Below are 16,511 nucleotides of genomic sequence, written 5' to 3'. Positions count from 1 at the left end.
ACGATAGAATAAAGATGGAAAGAGCAGCACACAGGAATCTTTAATAGAACTTCTCAGCATCAAAGCTGCATCTTTTATTTCCACTGACAGAACATGTGACGTTTCGACTACATGTGTTGTCTTTGTCAAGCACAGGTACTTATAATACGGTACAGACATGGATGTGAATAATTTGCACTTAAAAGAATACTACAACAGAAATACAAACAGCTTTAACTAGTCACTGATAAGGGAGGGAAGGTTTAATGGTCCCTGAATTAGTGTTGTGGGGGTCACCAGACCAGCAGTGTTATCTGTGCTATAGATTTCTCATACTTCTCATTCACGCAAGAATCCTCGTGAAGAATTTAGCCTTCTATTAAAAAGTGTCAAAAGTTGTTATAAATTTATATTCCCAAATTTTATGGCTTTGTGACTTGAAATTGCCTTTGAGTATCCCAACTTTCATATCTTCTATGTCCTGTCCGTGGCACATCATTGGGATACGTCAGGGAGTGCTGCCGTGCGGGAAAAACTTAAAAGGGGATGCAGCATGCCTATGGCACATATTAAAAAAATGGCTGTCAAAATACTGTATGTTGCAGTACTACAGTGTTTCATTATATTGTATGGGCAATCAAACGATCCCAAGTTTAAATCCCCTATTGGGAATTGAAAAAAATGGAAATTTAAGTGAAATAAAGTTGTATTAATTAATTAGTATGAAAAATGTTAAAAGTTTTAAACCCTATCTTTTCCTAGTTGTTGCATCAAAAAAATTTAATTAAAAATTGGTATCACTGTATCCATAAAAGTCCAACTTATTAAATTATCACATTATTAATTTCACATGTTGAATGCCATCTGAAAAAAAGCAATGCCAGAATTTTGCTTTTCTGGTTACTGGTCTCCAAGAAAGAAAATGAATAAAAAGTGATCGAAAAGTTGTATATAGCTCACACAGCCCTCACACATCTCCGTCAACAAAAAATGTAAAAAGTCATAGGTGTCAAAATGGTGACCGAAAGCAATTTTTTAAAGGTTTTTTTCTACGTAGTACTACATAAAATACTATATAAATTTGGTGTTTCTGTAATTGTACTTACCCACAGAATGATGATAACGTCAATTTCACATCACTTAGGAATTTTTACATGTTTTTCAGTACATTATATGGTACATTAAAAGGTACCACTGAAAGATACAACTCGTCCCACAATAAACAAGCCTACATGTAGCTATGTCACCCAAAAAATTAAAAAAATTGAAAGTAGGGAAGAAAAAATGAAAAAAACCAAAAAGGGCTGCAGCGGTAAGGGGTTAAGTAAGAGTGCAAGAAAAGGAAACACTGGGGACAACTAGTGATATTTTCCCAACAATATTGTTGTTATTTGGTGTACGTATGATAGTATTGTACACCAGCTCCCCAGAACACAATGGATGCATGGAAGTAGACCAGCCTTCGCCATAGATGAACAAACAACGAGGATGTGGTATCCAGAGTAATAAAAATAGGGAAACTTGATTGGAACGATTTCTTGCAATACATCTGAAGACAAAGTCAACTACTTACAAATTTCAGACGTCTCTGATAACAGCAGTGCTCAGATTAAAGGCATCTTTCACACCTGAAAAGTGTAAAGCGGTCGGCTTTGTCTTCACTTGTATTGCAGGAAATTGTTCCAACAAAGTTTCACCATTTTTATTCCTCTAAATCCGCTCTATTTGGTGAACAAGGTACTTAGTCCCGTGTGAGCACTAACTGTAGTGTGAGATAATGGGAAGCCATGACTGCTCTAAAGCCCAATGTCTCCAGGGTATTTTCTCCATCCCCAAGTATTACATGTGTTCGGTTATACCTACACATAAGCCAGTGCGCTATGTATGAAACCAGTACTTGCTGGATGCCCGGTGACCGCTACATTAAACAAAAATGAAGTCATTGTTCATCAGGAATTCAGCGCTGAACATTTAGGCAGCAATGTTTAGTCTATTAACTAAGGAACAAGTTTTGTAGTCTTATTTTCCGTATAATGTAAGATTTTGGTTAATAATCGTTGACTGTAAACACGATACAGAGTAACGAGCCGTGCCTCAGCAAGTGTTTACAGTGTAATCAGCTTTGCACTCGTAATATTAGTTCTGCATTCTACAATCTTTTTTTTAAACATTCTAATTCTCTATCATACATAACTATTTTCATGCACCATCATTTACTAGCACACACTTCATTTTCTTGACATGATTACCTGGGGCTGCATTATTTATGGAAAACACCAGCCAACTAATTCTGAAGTATTTTTCAGAAGTGCCTGTGAAATGTTCAGCTATATAAACAGAACACTGATATGTCAAAATTATGCTACAATTGTATGCAGTTATTGAAAACGAAAGACTTTTTACTACTTTACAAGACTTATGGCAAGCAAATGCATCATTTAGGTCTTGCATCACATTCTAGAAAGCCACAACATACTGTTATGTTGCATCAAGGAAATCTTTACAAACTGCCTCCAATTTAGTTTTTTAGCAACCAGCTAGTTCCAGCAATCTTTTATAAAACTAAGGGCCCTTTTTTATGGAGCAATTCGCTTTGGTAGATGAGCAGTGATCAATAAGGTTGGCACTCATTTACTGGGCCGTTTACACAGGCCGATTCAAACTCTGTTAGGGAATAAACAATCATTACTACGATTGTTAATGCTCACAGAACTGTCATTGGTTGGCTGAACGCCCCCCAGTTTACACAGCGAGCTGTACAAACAGATAATGAGCATATTTATGCTAGCATTAACGAGTTTGTCAGCTTATTGTTTGCACTTTTACATAGCTCAATGATCGGGACAATGTTCTTGCCCGATGTCAACGGATCCTGCCAATTTTAGGAGGGACATGCCTATAATCTAATGTGCATAGGGCCCGTTGTCAGAAGCAGTAGTCAGCGAAATGAAGGAGCAGGAGTAATGGAGTTTAACATACCAGACCATTTGTTTTGTGGGGTGGGGGGGTCCGAGGTCATTTTTATGGCTAGTAACAAAATGTTTTCTTGAATTATTTACATGCTTTTATTTTCAAGGTAATAACAAAAATGGATCTATAAACTTGTTCACAAAACTTCTGTATATGAGATCTGTCGCGTCTGCTTTCTCTTTCTATGAACCGTACAATACTGTGTAAAAGTTTTTGCCCGTATGGAAAGAATTCTGCAAAATAAGAATGCTTTCAAAAATAGAAGTATTAATTTTTGTCAATTAACAAAGTGGAGAAATCTCAAATCAATATTTGGTGTGACTACCCGTTGTCTTCAAAACAGAATCAATTCTTCTTGCACAAAGTCAGAGATTTTGTAGGATTATAGTCAGGTGTATGATTAACTGATTATACCAAGCAGGTGATGATGAGCGCTCAGCCAATCAGCACAGCCCTTTCAGGAGGCAGGAATTTTTAAGTCCCTGTCTGCTGAAAGTGCTGGACAGCAGTGCAGGGGAGCCAGCCGGAGGAAGCGTCTGAGCAGCAGAGAGAGGAGTAAAGATTTTTTTGTTTGTTTTTTTAACCAGCTAGGAATGATTATCAGGGAAGGGCTTATATTTCAAGCCCTTCCCTGAAAATTATGCTGCGGGGGTTGCCACAAAACCACTGCTTTCAATTGGGCGGCAGCAGCGCTGACCCCATTGAAAGCAGTGATCATAGCATCCTGGACTTCTGCCACAGCGGTGCCCATGGGGATAAAGGGAACTCTTGCCACAGCTGTGGCAGAAGTCCGCGGTATTCTCCCTATGTTTTCAATGGGGCTAGCGCTGCTGCCGCTGGCCCCATTGAAAGCATTGGCGATATCGCAGCATTTTTCTTGAGCTGCGAGGCGAGTGTTTTCACTCGCTCTCGCAGCGCAAGAAGAAAAAAGAAGGCCAGTGGGTGTGAGCCCTAAAGAAGAACTAAGGGGCCTGGAAGCGATGATATGGCTCCCACAGAGCCCTGATCTCAACATCGTCGAGTGTGTCTGAGACAGAAGGATTAGAGCAAGCTACATCCATAGAAGATCTGCAGTTAGTTCTCCATGATGTTTGGAACAACCTTACTGTTGACTTATTTCAAAAAATATGTGCAGCTATACCTAGAAGAATTGATGCTGTTTAGAAGGCAAAGGACGGTCACACCAAATATTGATTTAGATTTCTCTTTTGTTCAGTCACTTTGCATTTTGTTAATTAACAAAAATAAACTATTAACACTTCTATGAAAAGCATTCTTTATTTGCAGTATTTTTTCCACACCTGCCTAAACGTTTTGCACAGTATTGTACATTAAGAAAATAAAACACAAATTAAGAAGTAAGAATCGTACTGAAACCTTGCTGTGTGAACCTGGCTGCTTAGGTTTTTACTCAGTGTACATGTAATGTGTTTTCGGCAGTGTATGATCGTGATGCGGTACTTACTGTCCAGCTTCATACTCTATGCAGCATGAAAAGTACACCAAAACATCTGCCTGAACAAAAGGTTTAACACAAGGTGTTCTGTGATTTTCCTGCAGAATGTATATGCAAGAGTTGGGTCCCGTAAGAAATGCACAGATGCTAAAGAGAAATTATAAATCTTAGTGGCACACAGGCAAGATTTGGTGAGCATACAGTCAAATACTCGTGTGGCATGAAGTGAGGCATTGCACACATTCATCTATATAATGTTGTAATCTTGTAAGCAAGCCTATACCCTGCATTATCTAGCTCTAAAAAAAAAAAGAAATTTTTTTAAATTTTTCGATCTATCCCTATATTATTTGTGACACCAGTTACTGTATTTTACTGTAGGTATGTTAATTATCATGATTTAGATGTATTACAAGTAAATATCCTTTGACTTGAATATACATGTGTGCATTTAATATTTCCACAGTCTGTGCATCAAGTATTTATATTTGGAGATTAGTCTGTGAGGCCTTAGTCAGACGGGCGATTTGCGCATGCGTCCGGCGATTTTTTAAAACCATTGCTTTGCAATGGTATCGGACACATGAGCGCTTTTTATGCGCTCGTCCGATAAATTATAGAACAAAAAATCGCAGATCGCACCTATCTGCGATCTGCGATTCCTGTTCTCTTCTGTATATGCGCTCAATGGGGCCGGCGGCAGCAGCACCGACCCCATTGAGAACATATAGAAGACAAATCATTCTTCTCTGCCACAGCTGTAGCAGCTGTGGCAGAGAAGAACGATGTTTGCCCATTGAATTCAATGGAGCGGCAATACAGCCGCTCCATTGAAAGCAATGGGCTGCCGGCGTGCGCGGGGTGAATTGTCGGGAAGGGGTTAAATATATAAGCCCTTCCCTCCAATTCATCCTAAAATGTGTTAAAATAAAAAAATTGTATACTCACCTTTCCGCTGCAGCCGGAGTCCAGCCGCGGCCACTGTCAGTTCTCCCGAACTGCTTCTTGGCACTATTCAGCCGGCGGGGCTTTAAAATCCCCGCCTGCTGAATGATCTGTCTCTGATTGGTCACAGCCCTGACCAATCAGAGGCTGAAAACACTCACACACCCATTCATGAATGGGTGAGTGACTGCTGCCTCTCAGCGCTGAGCCAATCAGGGGCAGGTCTGACTCACATCCATTCATGAATTCATGAATGGGTGTGAGTGAGGCATGCCTCTGATTGGCTCAGCGCTGAGCCAATCAGGGGGCAGGTCTGACTCACACCCCCTTCACACCCACTGCAGGACGACCGCGCGGAGCTCCGGCTGCCGGCAGAAGGTGAGTATACAATTTTTTTTTATTTTAACACATTTTAGGATGAATTGCAGGGAAGGGCTTATATATTTAAGCCCTTACCGACAATTCATCCCGGGCTCGCCCGCAGCGCATTGCTTTCAATGGAGACGGCTGTATTGCCGTCTCCATTGAATGCAATGCGCTGGACAGCTCCGGCCCGTTTCTAATGAAACGCGGCTAGGAGCAGATTTGCGGGCGACTTGCGCGCACCGGTCACGCGATTTGCGGATGCGCATCCGTCATGCGATCCGCAAATCGCGCGACAAAACGCCCGTCTGACTAAGGCCTAAGAAAGACAATTAACCAATTTACAATATCTTATATATTTGCTGTGCCTCGTGCTTTACTTCTACTTTTACTAACTGGGACTTCTATACAGTTATTGGGTAGCTACATTACTTGTGGCATAAGATGTTTGTCTGCTCCTAATGCCGTAATCCCAACCAGTGGGTTGGCAGTCAGGTATTACTCATTAGTCCGTGAACATTGCTCCCCAAGAGTGGGTACTTAAAAATATTATTGTGCATCAGTGATATCTATCAGTCATAGTATTACTAAATATTGGCACCCAGAATCCATTTTTCTGGCACTTTGTTACTGTGCCACTATATTCTATAATAAGCACTTTGCACTTGAGGCAGCATTGTTTTACTAGACAGTACCAGCACACTATCAGTGCCACTGTATTTATTAGTAATTAGTTGTCAACATGGAATTCCAATTTGCACAACTATAGACTTCTCTTGCGAAATCAATGTCCAAAAAAATGGAACGGGACCTAAATGTGTACTGTCAATTTTCACCTGCTTTAAGAATAAGCTGCTGTGTGTGTACATGAGGAATAACAGTATTCCTGGAAAGCTGTATCTCTGATATTCAGTTACCTCTAGCTACTATGATACATCGCACATGGAGAAAACAGTATATTCTTCTCAGTAACTCTCTGTGGCACACATAAATAACAGCAACATGGAGGATAGTATTGAGCAGTGTAGATGTAATTTCAGTAGCTCTAACACAATACATCACTTACTATAAGCAGCAGCCACGTCAGTGTGAGCTTCTCTTCTTTGTAGTAGCTTCTTACTCTCCTCTCCATAGACTTCTGTGGGACGCCTGAGACAACACCCCCACTCCCATTTTCTGTAACCCATCTCAGGCTCTGTGTCTGTTTTACTTAAAACTGAGTTCACTTAAAGGGAACCTGTCAGCTACATAAAGCACCATAAACTAACGTATGGTGCTGTTAGGCAGATGACAGGGAGCCAGGTGCTGTATTTCTTATACTCGCCCACTTCCTAATCCCCACTTGTAAAGTCTGTGTGCCAGTCAAAAATCTGACCCTTTTCATAGTCCTACACAAGTCTATGAGAGAGCGCACACACAGGACTCTAAAAAGAGTTGTATTTTCGGCTGGCGCACGGACTTTACAGGCAGGCACCGTGGTAAAGCATCGGCTTCCTGTCGCCTGCCCTTATAGCAGCATAAGTTAGTTTCTAGTGCATTAGGCAGATGACAGGCTCTCGTTAACAACAGGCAGTAGACATCACATTAGAAAGAAGGGAGATCCCTAGTGGTCAGAACTTTGGAGGGATTTTTCAGCACAAAAACATTTAAAGGGGTTGTCTCGCGAAAGCAAGTGGGGTTAAGCACTTCTGTATGGCCATATTAATGCACTTTGTAATATACATCGTGCATTAAATATGAGCCATATAGAAGTTATTCACTTACCTGCTCCGTTGCTAGCGTCCCCGTCGCCATGGCTCCGTCTAATTTTGGTGTTTTCTTGCTTTTTTAGACGCGCTTGCGCAGATGGGTCTTCTCCCTTCGTCTCGAAGGCAGCGGCGTTTTGGCTCCACTCCCTTGCACGCGTCATCACGTAGCTCCGCCCCCGTCACATGTGCCAATTCCAGCCTCCTGATTGGCTGGAATCGGCACATGTGACGGGGGCGGAGCTACGCGATGACGCGTGCAAGGGGGCGGAGCCAAAACGCCGCTGCCTTCGAGACGAAGGGAGAAGACCCATCTGCGCAAGCGCGTCTAAAAAAGCAAGAAGACACCAAAATTAGACGGCGCCATGGCGACGGGGACGCTAGCAACGGAGCAGGTAAGTGAATAACTTCTGTATGGCTCATATTTAATGCACGATGTATATTACAAAGTGCATTAATATGGCCATACAGAAGTACTTAACCCCACTTGCTTTCGCGAGACAACCCCTTTAAGGTAAATCAAGTAATTTGCACATTTGCTAGTTATCAGTTTAACTATCAAATTAACACAAGTTGTCTCAAAGTACAGTGACCATTTAAACTAGAGAAAGCTTGGAAACCTGTTTTATATCATATTAATAGTGTTTATATTATTTATATTCCTAACAAACTTTCAAACTGTTCATAAGTTTACCTACAGAGCATTATTGTTCATTTCTGTTCTGTTCACACCTTGTTTCTTCTTCCGATCCCGGGTTCTGGCACTGGGATCGCCAAAAACAGCATCCAGATGTAAACTCGGGGGGAACCATATACTTCCATTGCTCACACCAAGACTAGTAAGGTTTGATCAGGTCTCCGCTCCTTTCCAGCATTTACCGGAGAGAATATTGTGGCCGATTACAATATTCCCTCTGGCACAAGTGACAAAAACTAACAGAACCCTGCTCAAACCAAGACCTTATTTGGTCTCTATGTGAGCAATGGAAGCCAATGATTCCGTCCAGCTTTTCTTTTGGATGTCGTTTTCAGTGATCGAAATGGAAACATGTAATAGAAGACACTAGGTGTTAACAGGCCCATAAACCGCTACAAATGCTTCAGTATGTAGGAGAGAAAATGCTGTACCACTTCTATCTAGTTATGGAAGATCTTTTATTTGTTCCTTGGGAATTTAAGAAACCTCTAAATAGTTTTTGGTTGTAAACTGCATGAGATTGACATGTTTATTTTTATTTTTTGCAGACTTAATTAAGTGCAGCATACTGTGAGAAGAGGTCCATATTTCGCAGATTAGTATTCTTGGATTTGATATGGCTCAACACATTTAATTGTTGCCGCCAAGAATTTGTCAGTTTGTATGCATAATATCACGTTCCTGTTTGTTGTGTTTGCTGGCATCAGAAGTGTTTCTCCTCCAGGGGGCAGCTTTTCATTTTCCATTATTTGTTGCATGATGTTGCCCTTTAAACTAGCTAAAATGATCTTTTCACAGATTTTAACGTGTAATCATTTCTAATTAAAAGAAAAATGTGAATTGACTTAGATGTATTACAATACAGCGAGGAAAACCACATTGATAAATCTCCAGATTCCAATAAGATAGTTGTAGTTAATAATTTGTCATTCATTCTAGGCAAGTCTAAGGGTGAGGCCTGCAGGTAGTAGTAGTTTTGCCAAGGCATAATGGGTAGATCGATGTATCCTTGTTCACCACTATAAATGTTAGATGCCATTTAAAGTCCCATGTGAAACCTCTTTGTATGTTCGTAGTACTGATATTATGGCAGCTTTAGGCATCGTTGACAGAAGAACTATTCACATTAACTGTATAAAAAAGCCTTTATATTCAAGACGAAAAGGTAAAAGCTGATAAAGGGAATTTAAATAAACCGAATGTTTTGATATTCAGTCAGCACTACGTAGAAGAAAACAACGTGCTAGCTATGTCATTGTGTTAATGAAATCCAGAAGCATTCTGAGGCTGCGCAGTAAACTGAAGCAAACGCAAACAACTGTCTTCAAGGGATTGCCAGACCTGTTCATTGTAACGTTGTACTGTCAGGCCGAATTCACACAAAGCATATTACGCACAAAAATCTAGGTGTGCGATATGCGATGAATATAACCCATTGATTTCAATGGGTTCGCTCATATAACCGGATTTAGCGTACGTATTTGTTCGCACAAAAAATATGCGACACGCTCTATTTTCCTGCACATTTGCACTGGGAAAGTGCACATATTAAAAAGAATTACATTAATTGCCCATTTTAATGAATAGAAGCATGGCTATGTGCGCTAAAAGTACAGTAAAAGATGCACATGCATGCGCAGATAAGCAATGCCAAATGCGCGCATAAATGTGCTTACGCCCGTGTGACACCGTCCACTATCTATTCATAAGTGACCACTGATATGTGTTTCTGCAGTAGTCTCTAAAGGACTTTAGGCAGTCTCCTGCTTTAATTGCCAGAATCGGAGAACCGACCAATTCCAGCTCATTAACGCTTTAATGTCGAGGTCAGTAGTTACTGTGGCATCTAAGTGGTCTCAGAGAGAAGGAGCTCCCCAGACCATATATTGCCCCCTTCCTTCCACCAACCCCACACTCCCCTCTTGATGCAATGGCAGTTTGCTGATATGTTGCCATGGCTACTGGAGGCCTAACAAAAACAGGGTGTAATAAGTTAGTTGTCACAGGCATAGTACACTGCACTAAATTAGTAGTACAGTGACTATGTAAGTGACTGGATGAATGTATGTACATGTCCCCTTGTGGGCAAAAAATGGTAAAAAATAAAAAATTTAATAAAAGTTTGTTTAAAAAATCCCAAGTAAAAAAAAAATATGGGTGAGAATGCAATGTGAGAGGCAGCTTCTGTGCTTTCTGATTGCTACATCCAAAATGCATCAATGTAAGGATGTCTTCACATGGGATTAAATATTCCACAGACTATTAAAAACAAAGCTAGTGCACCTATCTATTCCATATAACAATTGTCCATGGACAATTACTAAGCTATACAGGCTAATACTGCAGATGGGTCATAATGTGGCGCTATAGCTGCTATTACAATGTCATCTACACAGCCCCCCTCTGACATGTTTCATTGCTACTGCAGCGTCACCAGAGGATCAGACTAGTATCTACATACAGAGGCAGACCATGTCATAGTTATGGGGCAGCTTGAGAAAGGGGGACCTCAACTCTGATTGTAGTGTCCTTTTTGATACTGGTTAGTGAGAACATGTGCAGGTCACCCACCACCTCCCCTTACACACATAGGAACTGCAGTGTCTACAAAGCGAGGAGGTTTTTAGAATTGACCTAAGAGACCTTTTAAAGGGTATGAAATGGGAAAGAAGCGCATAGCCCTCCTGTACTGGATGGCTAAATGGACACTGTGTGGGGGTTATTTACGTCTTTGCTATGGGTCCCTATGACACTTGTGTATATCGCTGGTATTTTCCTTTCGCTTCAGTTTTAAAGTGGCACAGATATCATCCAGGTTATCCAGCCTGTGTATGAATAGCTAATTAAAAAAATATATAATGTAGACGTACGTGAAACGATCATGTACAATATACTATGATTGAATGAATGCCGTTCAGAGTTCATTTAAATGTCCAATACACTAGCGTCGGCCTCTTCATTCATTACACTGGTCAACAGGATTCTATTCACAAGAATATGGAATGGTGATTCTAGTAGCGTTTCACCACCTGAATTCAGATATGTTATTAGAAGTTTTCCATCAGGCAGGTTTTTTGTGACAAAATTTTAAAGTTTTATAAAATTAGTATTTATGTAAGTCAACCTTATGTGAAACACAGGTTACCTAGAAAGTTTTAGATGATGGTTGACGGAAATATTTTGCTTGTGTAAAGTTGGTGATCCTGATAAGAACTGGACCCCACATATATGCTGTTTACCATGTGTTAGGTGTCTGACTGGTTGGAAAAGCGATTCACATAATATGCCATTTGCCATTTTGATGATTTGGAGGGAACCGAAGAACCATTTAAAAAGGTGTTATTTCTGCTTAACATTTAGAGAAACCACATCTGAAAGCAAAATATACAGTTACGTATCCCAATTTTCAATCTGCAATGAGGCCTGTCGTACATAGTGAAGAGTATCCAGTACCAAAGTGTCCAAAATATGTGACAGCGCTGACTTTGAGCTTACTCACATTGAAGAGGAAACATACAGCAATTCGAGAAGTGATCCTAGATTTGGAGTTAGTTGTTCATCACAACCTCCCACCTTATCTCAAGAAGATCTTAATGATCTTATGCAGGATTTCACCTTTTCTAAACAGACAGAACTTCTAAGTTCCAGGCTCAAAGGATGGAATCCACTCCACAAACGTGTACAGATATTGTAGCTGCAAGACTGATATAAACAGTATTTTTTTAAAGAAAAAAGGTGTAGTTTTTTTGTAATAATGTTTCCTCTGTTATGGAGGCCCCTGGAAATCAACACCACGCAGATGATTGGTAATTGTTAGTTTGAAGGCTGTGCTTTTGCATTATGGTAACTCCTTCCCATAAATACCTGTAGCATAGGCTGCTAATATGAAAGAGACCCTAGGAAAATATGAAACTGTTAGAGAAAAAATCCAGTATGAAAATTATAACTGGAATATCTGGAGATTTGAAGGTCATTGCGTTATTGCTTGGAATGCAACTTGAGTACACTAAATTCTGCTGATTCTTATGTGAAAGAGACAGTGTTACGATCGTGTGGGCAAACTAAGCACGGGGCCCACACGATCGTGACCAAAGGATACACACAGGTTTTCAGACAACTGGCCCTCAACTACAGGGAGGATGACATGGCCCTACCTGAGCGGGGACATCGCCCTGATAAAGGGCGGCCCAGCGGTCTTTATATCTGGGCCCTAGCTGATCTTAGGAACCACGCACCAGAACAGGATACATACACATGACAGGGACAACTGGACAGAACAAGAAGACACACAGAGCCAGAAAACACAGCATAAGGCAGCCAAAATGCAAACACTAATAGCAGATATTAAAGCTGAATATAAATACCAGGTAGTTGACATTTTGATCAAAACGTGAAAACTAGCGGGCCACTTCACGGCTCTTGGCTATACCGCTAGTCCCTACACTAACAAGAAGTCCAGTGGCAACGGACACAGTTCACACCACAAGCTGCAACAGGGCAGACAACAGGACAAGTCACACAGCAAGCTGCAGCAGAACAAACAACAGGACACAGGTCACACTGCCAACTGTACAGGACAGACAACAGGATACAGGTCACTCAACAAGCTGTACAGGACAGACAACAGGATACTTACAGGCACTGGTTTACAGCAGACTACAACATTTAGTGCGAACCACACGGACACCACCCAGAGCTCACATGCACACAGATGAAACTCACAGCAAGTCTAAAAGTGTCCTCATACCAGGAGAATAGACAGTCAGCCACCATGCTGACATAGGGTACTGTGTCAGGGATCCACCAACTGACACACAGACGGGACATAAGATGTTTGGAGGCCGCACCTGCCAGGGGAAGGGAAAAGGGGTTCTGCATAGATACACACAAGGACTACAGGTGTCCAAACTGTCTTTGAGAAGCAGAGAGACACAACAGACCTACTTGCAAACAGCTCTGAGTGGAAACAAAAATAGAGATATCCAAACAGTACAAACACCAGCATCAACTACTGACAGGAGCTGGGTTTATATGTGCTGCAGACTAAAAGAAATTGGCTGCTGGGGAATACCACGTGCAGCCAGCTCAATTACTCACCACCTGGGAAGATGTGCTGCTAGGAACCTTAGTACTACAGATCCCAGCAGCTTAACGTAACAGACAGCAGGAATAGAAAGGCTCATTATATTCAAGAACAATGGCATCTCTTATTACTGGACAAAAAATGTACCTTTAGTGAATCCTGTAAAAGTGTATTTGCCTCCCCTGCATATAAACTGGGACCGATGGAAAAATTTGTAAAAGCAATTGATAGAAATTCTGCAGCAATTATGCATTTGAAATCGAAATTTCCCAAAGTTAGTGATGTGAAACTGAAAGAGGACTTTTTATAGGACCACAAATAAGATCAGTGATGGATGAGGAAACATTTCAGGAAACTGTTAAATCCATTGCAAAAAGCTGCCTGGTCGTCATTCACAAATGCCTCCTCTTTTCTTGGAAATCATAAATCAGAGAACTAGAGTGATCAAGTGAGCGATCTTGTGAAATCATACTAAGCTACAGGATGCAATATGTCCTTAAAACTTCACTTCTTTCACCTGGACTTCTTCCCAGAAGATCTTGGGGCTGTCAGTGACCAGCATGGCGAGCATTTCCATCCGCAGATTTCTAGGATGGACCAGAGATACCGAGGCAAGTGGAGTCCCAGTATGCTGGCAGACTATTGCTGGACCATGTAGACATCTCAAAAGCCAAATATTCCCATCAACCATCACCAGAAACATTCTAGGTAAACTGTATTTGACATAATGTTGACTTACATAACTACTAATTTTATAAATCCTGAAATGTGTGGCACAAAAAACCTGCCTGATGGAAAACTTCAAAAACAGATTTGAATTCAGGAGGTTAAATACTACTAGAATCACCATTAACTATTCTTGTGAAAGATAAAGTTCTGTTTTGTAGACCAGTGATATTCATATATGAATGAGATGAGTTTTTGTGCCTAAAAAAAAACATTAAAAGCAAAAGCAAGTACTACACATTCTTAGACCAAACCCGTGACTTTCAAAAAGATTACTTAAAAAAAAATATTGTATCTAGAGATGCAAAAATCTGCATAATCTGGATGTTTCGTAACTCTAAACGAGCTCTTCGGCATCAGCACCTTTTCAAATGCACTTTAAGGCTAGAACTCTATTTTATGTGTAAAGATGAGGGGCCGTTCACTTCTCTTTATTATATTCAATTGTATTTGTCACAGTTTACATCTAACTTCTGGAAAATGGAACCCCTGGGCAGAAACTGGATGAAGTATTGTCTCCCATTGTTGAAATATGCTGAAATGGGGACCAATGTGCCGTAAAGAATAACGTCTCCGACCATGCTATTCTTTCTGGTATAAAATGCCAGAAGCATGATGATATGGAGACCTATCGGTTTTCATTTAAACAAATAGCCTGGTTTCTGTCCAGGAGGTTCTGTTTTTAGGGATTTAGAAGTAAATCCTGACGGAACCCCGGACATAGTAAATAACGAGATGTGAATGGCCCCTGAAAGCTGCATCCCTCTCCGCCTTTTTAGCATTATTTATCAACTATATCTCTCGAGTACCCGCTAGAGGTCAGGATTTCTTTTTGCACTACCCCTTACATTACTGTCAGTGCATTGGAATGTTCTCTATGGGAAATTCTTAATACAGAACTGTTGGGAGTACTTGAGGATTAGATTTAACAAACCTTGCTCTACCTGACTGTAATATACAGCCATAGCTTTTAGTGAGTATGATACAATGTATTGTTTTCATTATGTCCCCTCCCTGCAATAAAGGCTAATAAAAGGTTGTTAACTTGGGACAACCCTTTTAAGATGTTAATGATGGCTCTAATAAGTCCTGTGCTCTGTCTGGTCTACTATATTAGAACATATTGGGATTTCTGACAGCCGCTCAGTTTGCTTCACGTTATTTCATTAACTCAGAATGCTGTCCTTTCTGTTCCTGCTCTTACCAGTCCTCTCATAAGCTAAGGATTCCACAAGGCGTTTGTGTGATGCGGATTTAAGGCTATACTGGAAGGTATAGCCTTACTAGAGGAGTACGCCTCATTACATATTCCACTTACCTGGCAATCTAGACGTTACAGTAGAAGACAGAATTATTTTCTACCAAGCTAACAGTTATATTTACTAATAATTAGCCATTCCAGAATGTATTTTCTTGTGAACAATAATGTTGCTATTGTGATAATAGATTTTATTTATTTTATTGCAATTTTTTGTGAAAACATTTTCTTTACATTTGTTCTTCTCTAACGCATCTTTGGCATTTCCAGTGTTTGTAGTTGAGAACACATCTTGTATACCGTTGTATTGCTGTTTTTACAAAATGAACACTCCTGATGTAGGTCAGAAATTATGGTTACAGAGTGTAAAGATGGTAACAGGTCACACAAGTTAATTTACAATATGTATATGTAACACAGTTATTAAAAGAAAAAACTTATGTAAACATTTGGCGTTGCTTATATTTACAGATAATTGTTATTGAAGCATATTATATTGATGGAAATGTTAACAGCAGGAGAAGGTCCATTATGGTTCAGTAATAAAGACTAAAAAAAAGTTACTAACTTGTCAAAGGTTTTATGTTGTATGATACTGGAACCAGTTACTTATTACTGACATAATATGCAATAGTCGTTATTTCTCTCTGGTAGTTTACATTAATGTGATTGGCACATATAGGGTTTTTTTATGTATGCAAAGAATTCTGGAGAATGTAAGTCTAGCTTTAAAAAGGTGTTCTGGGACTTAATTTTTGGCCTATCCTTTGGATAGAACAGCTGTGATTAAAGGGGCTGTCCAGTTGTAAACTGTTAATGGCCTATTCTTAAGACTGGTCATCAATAGCAGATCAGCGGTGGTCCGTTGCCCAGAACCTCCTACGATCAGCTGTTCACTGGGCTTGGTCATTCATTTACTAAGCTGATTTCTGCAGTAAGCAGACAGCTCCAGTCTTACTGCAGTGGCCAGGCTTGGTATTTGCAGACCAAGTACCCATTCCTTTCAATGGGAACTTAGCCTGCAATACTGAGCTTGGCCACTGCATTGGGAACAGATCTGTCTGCTTTGTGCAGAAATTACGTCAGTAAATGAGTGCACAGGCCTGTTGAACAGCTGATCGGTGGGGTGTCTGGATGACGGAACCCCACTGATCTACTATTGATGACCAGTCCTGAGAATACGCAATCAATAGTTTGCAAATGGACCATCTCTTTAATCAATGTGTTTTCATGCCCAACAGCTCATCCCAGTGATGCTCGCTCTTGTGTTGTACACAGGAGGGAGTATA

The 16,511-nt window shown here is 40.5% G+C and overlaps 1 protein-coding gene across 2 annotated transcripts in view; it reads left to right on the top strand.

Moving 5' to 3' along the window:
• Positions 1-15,668, top strand: part of HDGFL3 (HDGF like 3) — a 47,006-nt gene extending 31,338 nt beyond the window's left edge. For both annotated transcript variants that reach the window (XM_066592675.1, XM_066592676.1), the window contains exons 7-8: positions 4,510-4,596; positions 8,704-15,668. In XM_066592675.1, coding sequence (XP_066448772.1) covers positions 4,510-4,569 — 60 coding nt within the window. In that variant the 3' untranslated portion in view covers positions 4,570-4,596; positions 8,704-15,668. The remainder of the gene's footprint in view (positions 1-4,509; positions 4,597-8,703) is intronic.
• The last annotated feature ends 843 nt before the right edge of the window (positions 15,669-16,511 follow it).

Source organism: Eleutherodactylus coqui, chromosome 2 (assembly GCF_035609145.1).
Source record: "Eleutherodactylus coqui strain aEleCoq1 chromosome 2, aEleCoq1.hap1, whole genome shotgun sequence".
Taxonomy (NCBI): Eukaryota; Metazoa; Chordata; class Amphibia; order Anura; family Eleutherodactylidae; genus Eleutherodactylus; species Eleutherodactylus coqui.
This window is presented reverse-complemented; position numbering and strand designations above follow the sequence as displayed.